The 16,366-nt window shown below is 39.0% G+C and overlaps 1 protein-coding gene across 1 annotated transcript in view; it reads left to right on the top strand.

The window, feature by feature from the left end:
* Positions 1-661: 661 nt before the first annotated feature.
* The window catches only part of LOC150080913 (BTB/POZ domain-containing protein kctd15-like), a 79,006-nt gene continuing 63,301 nt past the window's right edge, over positions 662-16,366 (top strand). Inside the window, exon 1 of the mRNA XM_090380852.1 lies at positions 662-921. Coding sequence (XP_090236978.1) covers positions 662-921 — 260 coding nt within the window. The remainder of the gene's footprint in view (positions 922-16,366) is intronic.

Consider the following 16,366-nt stretch of genomic DNA (forward strand, 5'->3'; position numbering starts at 1 on the left):
TTCTCTTCTCTCTCTCTCGTTGATCTACTCGAGCTTTCTTTCTTTCTCTCATTTTTCTTTTGCCTCTCTTATTCTTCGTATCTCTCCCTCTTCAGCCCGTTCCCCTCATCGTTCTTTCCCTTGTTTTCTTTCTCTCCCTCACTATTTTCTTTCGTACTTTCTCTTTAAGCGAGGTCACGTGATGCTATTGTTAAGCGCAGGGGTGGTGTTCTACATAAGTTAGGGGACAGTAGCAATCAGAGTAAACCTGTTATATTGGGAATGGAAGGAATACGCATGTGCAAACCGTTCTTTCCAACCGGAGAAATATCTAGAGGCAATGTGCGGGGGGGGGGGAGGAAGACGAGAGAACAAACCTGAGATTCCCCTCCATTAGAGACAGAGAAGAGGGGGGGGGAGGTTAACTTAACCGCAGGTGCGATACTGTGTCACCCGCCTCGGATCGATTGACCTATCTTTGCTGCGAGCAACCCCGCTAATGAAGCACGAGGGGGCTTGGCGATCCACAGAAATATCACCCCGCCGCCACCAACAAAGAAACTCTCGGTTAGGCAAAAAAAAAAAAAAAAAGAACGGACTAAAAATGCCTTTGGCGCTGTGGGTAGCTCGCGCACCTCCTGTAGACCGCCCCGCCACACCGCCGTCATGTCCGCCCTAAGCGATGATTAACCCTAACGTGGCTAAGAACAATCCCGTAGCTAGTCCGCCTGGAGCGAAGAGAGCCTTACCGGCCCAGCGGCACGCCAGTCTGAACTCAGCGCTCGTTGGTGCTCCGACACGTATGGCAGCCCACGGTGTCGAAGCGCGCGCTATTCCTCTAGCCGCTTCCCCGGCAGCGCTGCGCCCAAGCCCAAGCCCGTCCACAGGGATCGAGCCAGCTGCAGCAGCGGCAGCGTACGCAGGCCGCTTCTCCATTTCCAGGTACTGTGAGTGTGTGTGTGTGTGCGTGAGTGTGTGTAGTTGTTAGGCCTAGTTGGTAAGGATACGTCTGCTGGAGATGGTATCTCTCTCTCTCTTTCTCTCTCTCTCGTGTCTTTCCAACGTGTGGTGTCGTGCAACCTCCGTTTTAACGGCATACCCGTCGATCGTCCGGTGACATATGATATGACGACAGTATAGTGGTTGGTAATGCTTTGGCGTCTGTGTCGGACAAATGCTACAACGGCTCGCTGAATGAATGTAAGTCTGCTCTTCATCTTATTATGGCTCCTTTGTTTTTCTTTTCTTTTTTTTTTAACCGATTTATTTTTGGCGCATCCTCGCTCCTAAAGATAGATTCGCAACCGAATCATCGTAAAAGGGGAATGTGTGGGGACACATGGCGGGAGCGGACAATCGGATCGAATGGTACACTTCCGACAGCGTGATAAGGTGTCGGCTGAGCGAAACAGATTGCGGGACACGTGGAACGGAGTGGTCGGCAATCTGTTCGACGCTGTCACCTCGCCAGCTGAAAGATGCGCCCCACCATTTCGAGACAAAAAACATCGAGCTCCATTTCTTTAAGCTTTCAATGTTGACTCGTCTTGTTTCAATTGTGATGTCGTTTAATAAAAATCATTGTACTGAATCTTCTCGGATTGGTTTCTTAAGCCTTGTTGACAATTGTACAAAAATGTTATTTTTAACATAACTTTGAAATAAGTGAAGTTAAAGTTCTGGATAAAATTACATTATTTTAGACGTGAATATTATGCTCACAGTGGTCATAGCAACAATTGATTCAGTTTTGAGTATAAAGTACTGTACTGGGATTACTGGATAGGCTGACACGAATAGCTCCCAGAGAAGCCATTATTTTGGTGGGATTTATTTAAATTAAGAGAATAACAGAGCGGGAAACCCTCGTGTTGTTTTGGTATCAGCCTTTAGTTTTTTCATCAACAGTTTCAATTTTATTCTTTCGTGTTTTGCGTTTGTTTAAACATAGCAACTTCAGTGATGTAAAGAATAAGCATTCTTTAAATAAATCAACCAAAAAGCCTCGATGTACCACAAGAGCTGTGTAACTCAATGGTAACGAAATGGTCAGAGTACCGGATACAACAACTTACGTAACTCGTGGTAACAGAGTGTTTAAGGCTGCTTTTAAATATCTATAAATGAAGAGAAGCGAATAACTTACAGAACTAATTAAATTCTACACAATCAAAGCGTGCAGATAATCACGTGGTCATCATGCAATACGCGTGGCTCAGAATTAAGTACAGTAGTTCTCTTACCACACGTGTTTGTCATAGCAATGAACAAAATGTCAGATAGTACGCGCTATTAAAATGATAGAGCGAGAAATCTGCCAGAAAGTTGATAAAAAATAAATAAATAAACACGCGCTGAGCATGTTTCAAAGAGTATTTCAGCCAGTCACGTGTAGTGCATTACAATTTACATTAACTTCTCGGACTCAAAAAAGCACTAAAATAATGAAATATACACGAAATTATAATTGACGTCACTGATGTATTTTTGAGAAATCAAAATTCTAATTTCATGTACATTTCACTTTCCCGCGCACTCAAAAATTTAATCGATGTATAACTTTTATAGCTAACAAAAGTAAGAGAAAACGAACGCAGTACTTTAGATTTACGTCATAACTGTTGCCTCCACAGAATTAAAAGCGTATTCCACCCTCTCCCCATCATACAAATTTCGTAATAAAATGTACCTTAGTGGCAATCACTCCTAGGCGTAATTATGAATATGATTTTTTTTTTTTTTTATCTCTTAATTTACGTCTGCCTTACATATCACGTCTGACCTATATACGGGTGCAATTTAGTTATTCGGGACAATTAAAACACCTCACAGCAAAATCTGGCCCTCACGCTCCATTGGTACAATTGTACTTCCCACTACAGCCGCTATTTTAATGTTTATTCGTAACTACAAAACAAAACTACATTTTCGATCAATTAAGGACTGCTTAAAGAAGCCAATGGCATCACGCTTTTTCTCCAATTAGAAAAAAAAAAAAAAAAAAATCACATTTTACAGACTTTAATGTGTTCGTCAGTTTGACCAATTCAGGAGGCAAGAAGAGATATGAATGATATTAATATTTGGGTTGGTTAAAGAGAAAAATTCGTATAGCAAAAAACTTTCGTATGGGTGGCTGAGCTGCTAAGCTCATTAGAATTTACGCCAAGGAAACAAAGGGCACGAGGTGTCAGTATATCGTGTCCTTAAATTGCCTGCAATCTACGGCTGATTTACCTGTTTTAAGGGATAAAAACCAGTTTCTGGAAGAAAACAGACTAACTCAGCTACGGTCCAAGCTTATGTATTTCTCCTGTTACAATGGGAGACACAATCATGATGGAGAATTGATCTAGATTAGCCAAAATATTTTTGTTTTGGAGTCACATTTCTAAAAGATCGTCTCCTTCTTTGATCAAATTTAGGTCTTTGAAATATTAATTGCATTATTTTGAATGTTAATGAAAATATAACTTCAATGAACTTTAACAGGATCAATCCCGTAAGATTTGACACCGTTGAACAAGGGTGGGGGTTTCGTTCCCCAGAGTTCTGTTTTGCCTAACTCAAGAATACAGTCTAATTTGTGAAAAAGGACCAAACATTGGTTCATTTATTTTAATGAAAACCTCAAACACGAGAGGTATTAGAACATATAGTGCTTAGTACCGTGCATGGGTTGGAGGTTGAGAAGATGAAAGAAGATATTTGCAATGGTATCTACAATACTAAAAATTTAATAATAATTAAGAGGAATATTTTAGCTAATATTTTTAAGGGAATTCAGGGCTAGAAGAGTTGTTCAATATCAGAAAAGTAAGAAGTTGATTTGTTTCTTGGATGAAAAAAATTAAATCAACTTCTTAATTTGCTGATTTGAAAAACTCGTTTCGTTACAGACTTTAATATAGTAGAAATTCGAATGGGGGAAAACAGAACGTTAAATGTACAGGTTAAAATTACTAATAATGAAATGAAAAGCATCGTGGATATTTTAAGGTGGATGGAAGGAACACCACGAAGGGAAACATCGTGGAAATGAAGATAAGGGAGCAGATTGAATTAAGAAATATCGCTGGAGAAACGAGGAAAAGTATATTACAATCGGAGGGGGAGGGGGTTGAGAAGAGAAAATAAGAAATCAGTGAGGTCTGGAGTTGTGTCTAGGGTGGAACGCCGCCAAGAGTCCAGGTGAATGGTAAGATGCCCAGAATGGAAGGGAGAGGAAGATTGAGAAGGAAATGCGCGATAATTAATTATTAACTGAGAGAGTTTAGTCAATTAGAGACAAAGATAGTCAAAAGAGAAGACTGTGTGCAGTTTTCATTTGATGTATGGCATCTGAGCGGTATTAGGCGAGGCTATCTGTTCCCCTGTGAGTGACCGATCGAAGTATTGTGGGAAGTGGTGTGTCTCTGAGCCATAACGAGTCCCATACATATGCAATGAAATTTTCTCTTTAACGAACCCAAGCCGCACGCTTTGAACGGGCTCACCGACGTTTTGCATTTTTCAGTGGGCATTTCTCTCCTTTCCTTATTCATCTTTCATTTTCTTTATCCTTTCTTGCAGTTGTCGGATTCTCTCGCTCGCAATTCTCTCCCTCTCGTGCACGTCAATCGAATCGATATCGCTTATTCGTTTCCACAACGAAGTTCGAAAAACCACGGCAATCCCTCATTTGCGTTTCGGTCCTACCTGATATCGTATGCGCAATTATTCGACGTTGACATCGTCGGTATGTGCACGTGCAACGGGCGACTGCCCCACCACCACCACCGCCGTCGTCGCAGAAAACGGATACGCGGTAAGAATGTACACATTCGTTACGGCTTTATTTCTACCGCATTGGGTCAACTAACTTACCAGTCAGTTACCATGGAAACATCCGCGCGATGGACAATAATACTAACAGATGTGTATCGTGTACAACGGGCCAAATGAAATTTGCCCACCACCGGTGTACCAACTGTGCCAGTAGAATGGTGTATATTGATTGGGAAGTTGATTCTTTGTAATACGCCATCCTTTCTTCTGCCTCAAAATCAGCGCAGTGGATTACCTTAAGTCAGCTCAGTAATCATTACCTGTCGTGAAGAGTTTCTGGTTCTGCAAGGCTGTTGCGAGAGCTACACCTATGGGAAGGATGTACTGCAGCTACGTGTTAATTAGGACTAGTGTAATTACAGTGTTCACTTTCCTTTGCCTTAATGTCCATTGTGATTCTAATTCGTAAGCCTTTTATTGTATTAAGTAGAATAAACAGGGCCATTAAGAGGGCGGATTGTTCCACATTACCACCTGTGGAATGTCTCATCTCAGAACAGGAAGATGGGCGTTATTATGAATACCTGCGAGGCTGGAAAGAAGGGGGTTAAGCTGCTGCACCCTCTTCCTTCTTCTAGAAGCCATCTATATTGGTGAATTCTATGCAGCATTTTTACACACTCTCTCTCTCTTTCTCTCTATACTGTTTGCAGATCTCCTGTTAGACAAAGCAGCGATATTCAAAATGTAGGAACGTTAGCAACAAATAACCTAAAATAATGATGGCCGTTGAATCTGTCCCAAATAGAGTCATCCACCAAAGTGGATCTCGATTCAACAAATGTTATGCCATAGGTGGAGAGACTGCCACTCAAAACTTCTCGATCAAAATTGAATCCGTTTTTCGCGAGGCACCCTATATTTACAAATTCGTATAAACTCCAAAATGGAAACGTAGAGGAAGATTGTCTGAATTGCACGCCTCATTTGGACTACCGAGAAGTTTCATGTAATTTAAATTTTCATTAACCATCTGGTAACGAGAGTGTGTGTTGCTTTTGACCGCCAGAGTACCCCCTGCTTGTTTCATTTCAGTCGAAGAAGCAGCCACATGGAAAAGTAAATTTTAAACTGATCATTTAATCTTATTTTAAATGTTATTTATTGCGAGAGCTGTTTAAAAAAGAAAAAAAAAAATAGAACAAAAAAATGCAACTGTATTTCAAGTCGCCATTACCATCCTATTTTCCGTGTAAAATTGTATTAAAAATAAAATGGACTAGAACAGAAAATCGTACATTTGTTATAACGAAATTTATTATTTTAAATAATAATTATTTTCTATAAATATATTAATTAATAAAAGAAAATTATTGAAATTAATGGCATAAACAGTGTCAGCCTATATAATAAAATATAATTAAACTATAATAATAAGGATAACACAAAATAATGTTAAACCTTCAAAATATTAACTCTCTCTCTCCCTACAATGGAATAAAAACAATAGAATGTTCTGATAATCGTTTGTGATAAGTTCGTTGTTTTTGATAAATATATTATGTTTGTTCAATAAACTCGTATTTTCAATTGATTTCCAAACGAGCTCAGCGCATCAGTGGTCTGTTTTTGCATTTAATCCAGAGAGTGGGTGGATAAAGATATTGTCCGTGTGATCACAACATTTGATTGAAACTGTTGAAAGTTAGGAAGAAAATAAAGCTGTTATTAATGCGGTTGGGGAAAGAATACACAGTAGGGATCGAGACATTTGGCAAGCAGAGTGCTCACAACAGCTGATATATGGTCTGACGATGGGTTCCCGATGGGCCACCTTAATGTATAGGAATTTAGTTAAGTGAATAAACTATCTTAATATTCATGTGGTGTAAGGGTGGCCATTACTCGATGGACTTCTCCCACTTCTTATTATTAAGAAGTTATTCTTAATAATAATTAAGAATAGCTTCGACTTATAACTGTTTATCTTTTTAATAAATTCATTTATGAACAGTTTTAATCTCCTTGTTGTAGTTCAAATATCGCGCAATATATTTTTAAAATGTTAACATAACATTACTAAAAAACAAAAAACGCATGTTAGAATAGAGAGCTTCTATAAAATAAACGATTAATTAAGAAACCCACTGGTTTAAACTAGGCACTTATTTCATAACCTGGACCGATTGAGCAACTTTACATCATATTTAATTACAATTATTCCATCGCACTTTCATATATTTTCTATTAATAATTTTATTTAGGTTTAGGTATTGTTTTATTTCATAATTAATTCGTAAACATTAATTATGTTTCTTAAAAGTTATCGATTGACGTTCAAAGTTGAGTCATCGAATTCAGGCAACCTTCCCCTATAGTGCAGGAATTTTTCTGTATTTGCTGATTAAAATTTTGTATTGTTACAGAGCTTTGTAATGTACAAACAAAATCTCAAAATACAGAACTTGTGGGGCAGAACCATTGCCCAATATCAGAATGACTACCGTATTAGAGAAAGTTGAATTTCATATTCTGTTACTGCATAACATAATATCGTATTCTTTCATTTTATTTTACCATTAATGTATAAAATAAAAAAGAATTAATGTACAGATAAAATGAGGGCAATGGCAGTGTCTCTGATGTCGATTACTTGGAACGTATCTAGTAAACTGGCCAATTAAAATGCGGCTTTTCGACTGGTCACCTCTGCGTAGAATCCGTTTAAGACGTCACCCCAACCCTCGTCTCTACCTTAAGGCCTTTTTCTCTGGCTATGTGGGATTAGGCCTTCAAGTCTTCTACCCTGTTCTTTCTTGCTAAAACCTCACACATATGCCCATATATTTTCTCACTAGGCTCCAATATGTCTTTCTCAGTCACCCTCTACGAGGTGCTACCTAAAAGTTCTCGGCCTCCCCTTGCCATGGCAACATGGACGATGGCACGGAGCTCTGCCTCTAGGTACCGCTAATGTATACCTCCATGAGCAATTCAACGCCAACCTCTTTGTTATCCCTTTTTGGTGTTATTTGAGGCCTTCAAAGTAAGACATGTGGAGTATCTATCCTTTGTGATTTCTACGAATTATTAGGATGCTGGATTCGAAAGGTAAAAAACTGCACTAAGTCTGTTGGGAACTTACAAAAACGTCTGGAATGTAATAAAAGCTAAAAATGGCGTTTTGAGATCAAAGAACAGACAAAATTCAAACTTCTGAGTGAAATCAAAAATGGCTAACCTCTGCTGAAGACGCAGAACGTCAGGTCATTCAACCACAGCAGGAAGCTCGGGTGCGTTTTTGTTCCCGAAAAATACGGGAATCAAATATAGAATGCTTGTAATTTACGGATACAATACACTGACGCCTCACAGCCTTATTTGCTTTGGCAAAAAAACAAACAACAACTCTCCAGAAATGTCCGATAAGCGTGAAGTATTTTAATCCCGTTTAAAAGAAATTCCCGAGAGCAGAGTTCAATTTCGACCATTATACGAAGGGTGATCATTTAATTCGCGGACTGGTGCAAGGTCTTATCTTAATTCATCATCTGAACCTTCTGTGGATTTCTCATTCTCGAAAATAATCTTCCTCGAACTTTACACACTTTCGCCATCGTCGTACCCACGCATTAAAAGCTTCTTTTTGTCAGCCATTTTTCGAAAGACTGTGGACTGCTTCCGTTGTGACTCTGCGAGCATAGCATTGTTGTGTCCGAAGCCAAACGCTTGCCTTTCAGAGCTTTCTCCAGACCTGGAAACAGGAAGAAATCACACGGGGCCAAGTCCGATGAATAAAGGGAGATGTGGCAGAACCTCGCACCTATGGTAGTGATCACCACCTGCACAATATTAGCCGTATGGGGCCTGACATTGTCTTGATGAGGAAACCACTTCACAATGAAATATGGCCATCCTACCAAGACACTCATTACCATACGCTTCATTCATCTCTAACTGTTTCCGATGCATTTAAGTCCCGTTTGACACAATAACGAATCACATAATAGCTATTCTATCTGTATGTTTGACATGAAAAAAACTCTTCACGCAACACTAGCTCGACAAGCACTGGCACACCCACAGAATCTGCTCAGTAGCGATCAGGGAGAGTGCCTCCAGCGGCATTTATGGAAAGTTTGCACGGTGAACATAAAATCTTGCATCAGACCGCGAATTAAAAGATCACCTAATGTATAACTGACATTAGCTGCATAATGTAGGGTGGTTACTAAGTCCTTTGCCACTTTTAATAATAACTCCAAAATTAATAAAGCTCAGGTGCCATAAAAACGATTTTTGTGCATTGTAATAATCAGTATATGTGTAACTTTTTAAACAATTAAAAATTATTTAGAAATTTGATCTCCAGAAGATGCACAAACTGATTAATTTAGAAAAATAACAAAGAGTAAGCTTTTCATCAATCTTTACCAACGATGAATCTCCACGAGTGCGTCATTATTTTCGAATAAGCAATCAAGACGAAGCATTGTGTTTTCCTCGGCAGCATTCAAAGCTTCTGATGGAATGTTCGCTACCCTCCAACGGACTGCGTTCTTCAAATATGAGAGCTGAAATTAAAATCTCTGCAAAGACGGTGGGTGTGACAAAATATCCACATCCAAAAACCTGTTTAAGACTTGCAATTTTGCAGGCCAAGGATGAGAAAAATGACGACTGATAATATAATTCGCTCTTCCATAAAGGTTTCTTTTCTCGTAGGATCCGCTTATTGTCAATATGGAGCATAGCACCACCCTGCATAAACACCGCGCTTCCATGTAAAGCACGTTCATTAATTTCTGTGTTAATTTTACCTGCAATAGTCTAAGATATCCAGTGCCGTTAATTGTGCATGCTTCAGATGCCCTCAACTGTTAACTGTTTCCAAACCGAAAACGGGAACTGATAAGAGTTAAGGATATTTGAGACATTCACAATTCACGGTACAGTGCCATATTGCAAACTTGAATGGGTGGAGTGATCCCTCCAAGTGTACATTAGGGATTTCTCTAGCCCAAATTCGACAATTTGTGATCCATCACAGTGAAAGTGCACTTTGTCCTACCGTAGGATGTTAAATAACCATTCTGGTTCCTGCACACTGTCAATCATTCACTGAGCGAATTCGCGAGGGTTTTAACTGTCTTATGGTTCCAGTCAATGCAAGTTTCATTTTATAGAAAAAAAGGTGGTGGCCTATCTTTAATCAATCCCCTGCGTGGATCTCCAAGATCACAAAACGGTTATGGGACTATAACAAGTTTGGAAATGTGCCCGAGTTTGAATTCCTGATTTGTGCTGTATTTTGACATGGTTTACTGCGTTTATTTAATAGAAGGAGACGTGGTAGACCAAGATACCAGTCTACAAGTTAATTCTGTTGGGGGCCTGATTTGATTTCCATGGTGGAATGTCTTTTCTTTCTTTTCTTCAATGATCAGTAAACTAAAGAAAGTAATATCTGAAGAGCAATATCTCAATAGCTTGTAAAAACTTAAAACTGCTGACACATGGTCATTCGGATAAAAACTGACTGAGTATATAATCAGATTAAACACGACAAAACGAGCATTTCTAAAATTGGTGCATTAGGTTAAAACATGTTTAATGAGTAAAACGGTGTCACACTGCTCGCACATAGGAGGGTCATCAGCGCTCAACAGAAAGGAATGTGTCAAATGACTGTGTCCTATGCAGAGCCGAGCAAAAAAAGGCTATTCCATCAGGCTGTTCTTATTCCCCTTTACGATTATTGCGGAGACTAGACTACCATGTTTCGATCACAGGCCAAATCTGATATACAGTAGTTTGTTTGTTACCTACCGTACCACGAATCTTGCAACTGCAAATATATCTTATTACGAATCATTTGTCTGTAGTCTGACACACACAGAATATATAGGGAACTGACAAGTCAAGGTTATTCGTGGTGACTGCTGATTTGGCTGGGGGATCTAGCAGAAGCAGATATCGAATCCACCTTCACAGAGAGTGCATGTCATCTGTTGAACCTAGGACAGAGTTGGATGAGTAGTATATGTCATCGCCTGATAAAGCCTGTAGTGCACTCAAAGAATAATAAACCGTTGGTATTGGCGAGTTCTTATGTGATCCAAGGCTACTTCTGTAACGTGCAGCTGTGCAGTCTACAATGTTGCATTCAGGAGGAATCTACACAGGTATAGTATTCCAACTTCGAGCAGTCTGTGCAAACTGGCAAGAAGTGAAAATGTTTAGCTACGGGTTCTGAAGCGCTGAAGATAGACGGAATATCAGACTTCGTCCAGTTCTCAAGAGAGAAGATGCATGCTGGTATTTGAGTATGTCAGGGTAAGAGTGGCTGCTTTGGTGACAGGGCAACCTTGTCTATGCGATGTTAAGCACTCTGAGTAGCTCCTGACGAGTGTTTTAGGGATTTTCCCATCGTGGCTCAAAAACTGATGTCCACATGAGTTGATCTGACAGGGAGTTCAGTTTAAAAGCGTAGTGTAGGCAACTGTTTTCGAAGTAACAACGATGGTTCGTTTGCTTCCATATATAGACTTTGGACAGGAGATGTTCTGAATGCACCAGTACCAATAAGAATAGCCTGATTGGTGAAAGGGGTCAAGCCACCGAAGGACGCTATTTTTGGCGGAGGCATACACCTAACACCCATAATCTAATTTTGATCGCACAAGTGCACGATACAGAGAGTAAAGTGTAGCGGTCTGCACACCAAGATGTAAAAAGAGAGAGCGCGAACAGATCTTTGCCGTATTCCCTCCTCTTGGTAAAAAGATGGAGAGAGGATAGATCCTACTCGAACTTGGAAAAAAAAACGACGGATAACAAATTTTAATGAAAACGGTAAGGTAACCTCTTAGACCGAGGTTATAAAGATCTTTTAAAATGCCAAATCTCCAAATTGTGTCGTACGCCTTTTCCATATCAAATAAGACGGACACAAGGTACTCTCTTTTTAGAAAAGCATCTCAAATAGATGTATTCCATTCTAATTAAGTGGTCCAAAGTAGATCTGTTCCTTCAGAGGCCGCACTAAATGATTTCAAGTACTATAAAAGTCAAGCGTTGACCATTCTTTCCAATATTTTGCACAAACAGCTGGTCAGAGCAATAGAATTGTAATTTTTTGGAAATTTTAGGATTCTTTCCTGGCTTAGCAAAAGTAAAAATAGCTGCCTTGCGTCAGGTGTCCGAAAATTGCTCTTCAAGAAAGATTCTGTTGTATTAATCGTTTCATAACAGATGCCATTTAGTCTAACAGCACTTGCCTTTGTAAGGATGAAAGCAGTTTTCATCTTGTGTATGGTCAATGGCCCATTATATGGATAAATACCCTTTGATATAAAATTAAGGGCCACTTTCTCAGTTTTAGGTTTAAGGACCAGAAATTCTGGAGAGTAAGATGATTTTGCTATGAGGTTAGAAAATGTTTCTTCAAAAGCATTAGCTATTGCAGCTGATTCTTCAATAGTGCATCCGTTATGTTTCCGTACCGAAACAACCGGAACTCTACTTTTTCTTTTGTAGTGACTCCTAAAAAAGTATGGTGGACGGATTGAAAGCTAGGAAACAAGAACTTGTTTACAGTCGATTTCATGTAACGTGGATTGTAATTTTCAGGAAATACATGGGCGAAATGTTGTTTCAGAGACAGAAGTAGAGAGAATAAATGTGGAAGAAAACTTTTGAGTTATTTGGAGATGAATCGTAAATGGAAGCTCACTAGTTTCCATAAGTGCCTTGACATTCAGTTTGCAGCATTAAACTTTTTATGGAAAACAAAGCTATACTTGTGGCAACCCTAAAACAGATATAAAGGGTTGCCGTAGCCAAGTGATCAGCGCGAGAATGCATAAGTACACGTGCTTTGCGTGACCGGGGTTCAAGCCAGTGACTGTTAAATACGGTGCTGTTTCCTGTATTCTCTGTATCTTGTGAACTCGTCTGACCACCTGGAGGTCCCCGAGTATGAACAGAAAATTTACTTATTTATATTGAAGCGTCCATAGCACGCACCCACCTACAACTTCCAGAAAGCGGAAAGTTACTATAGCGATGACAGAAAGGATTCATTGGTTCTGAACAATGGGGCTGAAACAACCCATCGTTCTGGTCGCTTCTAATCAAAAGCTTAAAACAGCAGTTCGATGATTATGAATAAAACTTAAAATTCATCAAATAACAGGTTTGTCAGCAACCTCTTTTGTTGTATTCTTCAATCTTTCACTAGTGAAACCCAAGACACTACTTCTGCAGCTCAAACAATGACTTCGTTATGCGATTTACACGAAAGATTTTAGTATTTTATTGGTATTAGTAATTGAAAAACGATGCAAGGAAGCAAACTTATACAGTATCAGAAAAAAAAAAGAAAGAAAAAGAAAAACTACTCACTTCATATGCCCAACCATTCTAACATTTCAAATTATGCGCTTCCACAATAATAGATGGAAGTTTGTGCAATCGCCTTTTCCAATTTAGATTTATGACCCTTCGTGTGCATGTTTACTATCAGGAGTAAGCAAGAATAAAGATGCCATCAGCATTTAATTTACTCAATTCGTTTGTAGACTTAAACACTTCAAACACTTGTCCCTCTTTTTGCAGATGCCCAGTTTTCCAGACATTGCCATTTAGAGAAATCAAGTCTTTCTTGGTAAGAGTACCCTTTTATGCCACTGAATAACCTTGTTCCTCTCTGTTCCCATTCCAACAGCAATACATCCTTCTTAAAATGAGGCCTCCAGACCTGCATGCAGTACATGCTAACCATTGCCTTATAAAGGGGATAATGACCTCCTTGTCCCTGCTGGAAATTTTTCAATACATCAGTTACAGAACCCTACGCGCTGACTTACCAGCCTGTCTGCACTGCTCAGGGAACTTCATGTTCGACTGCATAATTACTCCCTCTGGATGGAAGAAAGGAAGGACATGTTGGGTGAAAGAGAAAGGAAAGGGGAGATGTGATAGAATTGGTTGTATAAGAAACCGTCGGAGCTGCGTGCGTGTGTGTGTGTCAAAATTTTCTCCATTATTTCTTCACTTCCATTCTAAATCTTTTAATATTAGTTGTTCGTGAAAATAAACGCCTCTAGATAAAAACAGTTTTTTCGTAGTATTCATTCATTTTTATAATAAGCTAATAAACAAATCAGTAAACATGCAAGTCTCCTGATGTAAATAATATTCTTCTAGAGGAGTTACAGATTTTTAAAAATTGGCATTGTGGGATGGCAGGATTGACAACAAACTTCATACATGTTTATTAACGTCGTTGGGCAACCGCATAAACAATTAGTTACCTGTGTAATTTTTCAAGTAATAATGCGTAACCTCCTATAGCGTGATTTATTTATTTATTTCATTTATTTCATGAATTCTCGTTAGCAGGGATTCAACTAGATTACTTCAATAGTTTATATCGATATTAGCCCATTCTGAAAATATTTAAGCTTGTAATTCATTCAGTTTTCGCAGATGAGTTTTCACTTGCCGTTTAAGTCCCATGTGTTCTATGTAGTATTAAAATCCGATAACTTGGCTATCCAATTTAAATGCCCTACCATTTTCTCGAGTTCCTCGTCCCAGTTTAAAATACTAGAGGCCCTGTGAACCCAACAGTTGTCATTCTGTTGTATGAATACAGGAGTATCGAAATGAGTGTCCATCAAATATTCAGCAAAAGGCACAACCTCATAACCAGAATATTTGTATAGCTAAGGTGGCTCATTCTGGTATTTATTTCAAGTAGGGGACCCACTTCGTAGTAGCTAAAACATCCCCAAAGCATCATTGACCCACCACCAGCTTGTACGACACCTTGCACTCAATCTAGATGAAATGCCTCATTGCTTCTTCTGGAACTCTGTGGCTGGCATCATTAGAGTATAGGCAAACTGGGATTCGTCAGACCATATCACAGCTTTCTAATCAAGAACAGTCCAGTTTAATGCTCATCTGTTAACATTAGTTTTTTTCAGGGAATCCCACCCCAGACATTACATAGATGTCTGGAGTCTGTAAATAGAGAAAACACAGGTTAGCTTTATACAGTACTACAAGGTGAACCTGTACTCTAATTTCAGTCCTGGAAGCAAACTTAGAAGACGTGTGTTCAATATGTTATTTATCCGAAATACCACAAGCGATTACTGTATTTCTCGTCATATAAGATGCACCCATAATTTAGCAAAGATTATTTAGGGGGGAAAAAACATTTTTTGAGGATCTCATTTATTTTATTGCTCGTATCACGTTACTTCCAATTCTTTTTAAACAAAAGTATTTTTTTACACATATGACTATTTTTATAATACCACACATACTAAAGGGAACCCAAAATATTTTAATCATCTCAAAATTCATGTACAAAATTATTATTTTAATTCATTTTTAAAGAATAAGAAATATAAAACAAGAAAAAAGCAAGTTTTTATTCATCTTCAAAACCGGAAATCCATCATTGCTGTCATCCTCATAATGATGATCATCTCATTCTTCATCCTCATAATCATACTGTTGGTCTCTTCATACGACCAGCAGGTGTTAATGTGTTGTGGTGCCTTCATCCATTTAGTCCATTCTTCTTTTCATGAAAGCTTTAAAAAGCTTCTTGTAGTTGGCCAGTAAGTCCACCTGGAACTACAGCAAGTTGCGTTTTTAACTTTTCAACCCGTCTTTTTCTGGCTTCTGTTTTTTCTGTTTTCTGTTTTTTCTGGCTTCTGTTCACGAAATTGGTGATATGAAACTAGCCATACCAGTAGGGCTAGTTTCTTGAGAAGGCCACTAGGACCCAGTGACCACGCTTTTTTCCGGCCACAGTTTGTCTCCATCTTCATCCAACCTTTAAGATGAAATGGACTAAAATACCCGGTAGAATTTTCTTTGGCAGAGTTTTACTCTTGAATGTGAGGAGGGTCTGCACGCACAGTGGTTTCGTCACCGTTCTCCCCACACCGGGTGGAAAAAGCCCGGATTCGAATCCCGTCGATGAGGCGAGAAACTTTTATGGGGGTTTTTCTCTCCTTGGCTGAGTCAGTCGGTCACAGACATACATAGCAAAGATTCTTCCCCAAGAAACTGGGGTTTTTCGTCCAGCAAAACAGACAATGCGACCAGAGAATACACGCAATTTACAGACACAATAAACATGAGTATATGAATTAACTTTCTCGGTGACGCTAATCTAATAGTTTGAATATGAAGAGGGGTGGAAGTTTCGTTCCATCAGCACAACAAGCCAAACCAGTACTATGTGTCTTTTCGTGGCTGATGTCTTCACAGTTACTGACTTTGTACCTTTAACAGACACGCTTCTATTTGAAGGTACATCAAATGTTAAAAAAGGTACTTCATCCGTATTACCAATTTAGCTAGGCTCGTAGTTTATGTATTAATTATAAATCTTTGATATTCCAAGATTTGGTTTTCTTATTGTTCTGGTATTTCCTGGAGTATCCATGTCTGTGTCCCGTTTCGCTTCATAAATCTATAACACCAACTTTTGTGCCACCAATATCATCAAGTCCCTTTGCTGCTGTCCTGACTTTTGCCTCAACAATGCTTGTTTTTGTTGCACAGATATACAAGTTCCACATACATCTAC

Source organism: Mastigoproctus giganteus, chromosome 9 (assembly GCF_048544385.1).
Source record: "Mastigoproctus giganteus isolate SK-2022 chromosome 9, ASM4854438v1, whole genome shotgun sequence".
NCBI classification, from domain to species: domain Eukaryota; kingdom Metazoa; phylum Arthropoda; class Arachnida; order Uropygi; family Thelyphonidae; genus Mastigoproctus; species Mastigoproctus giganteus.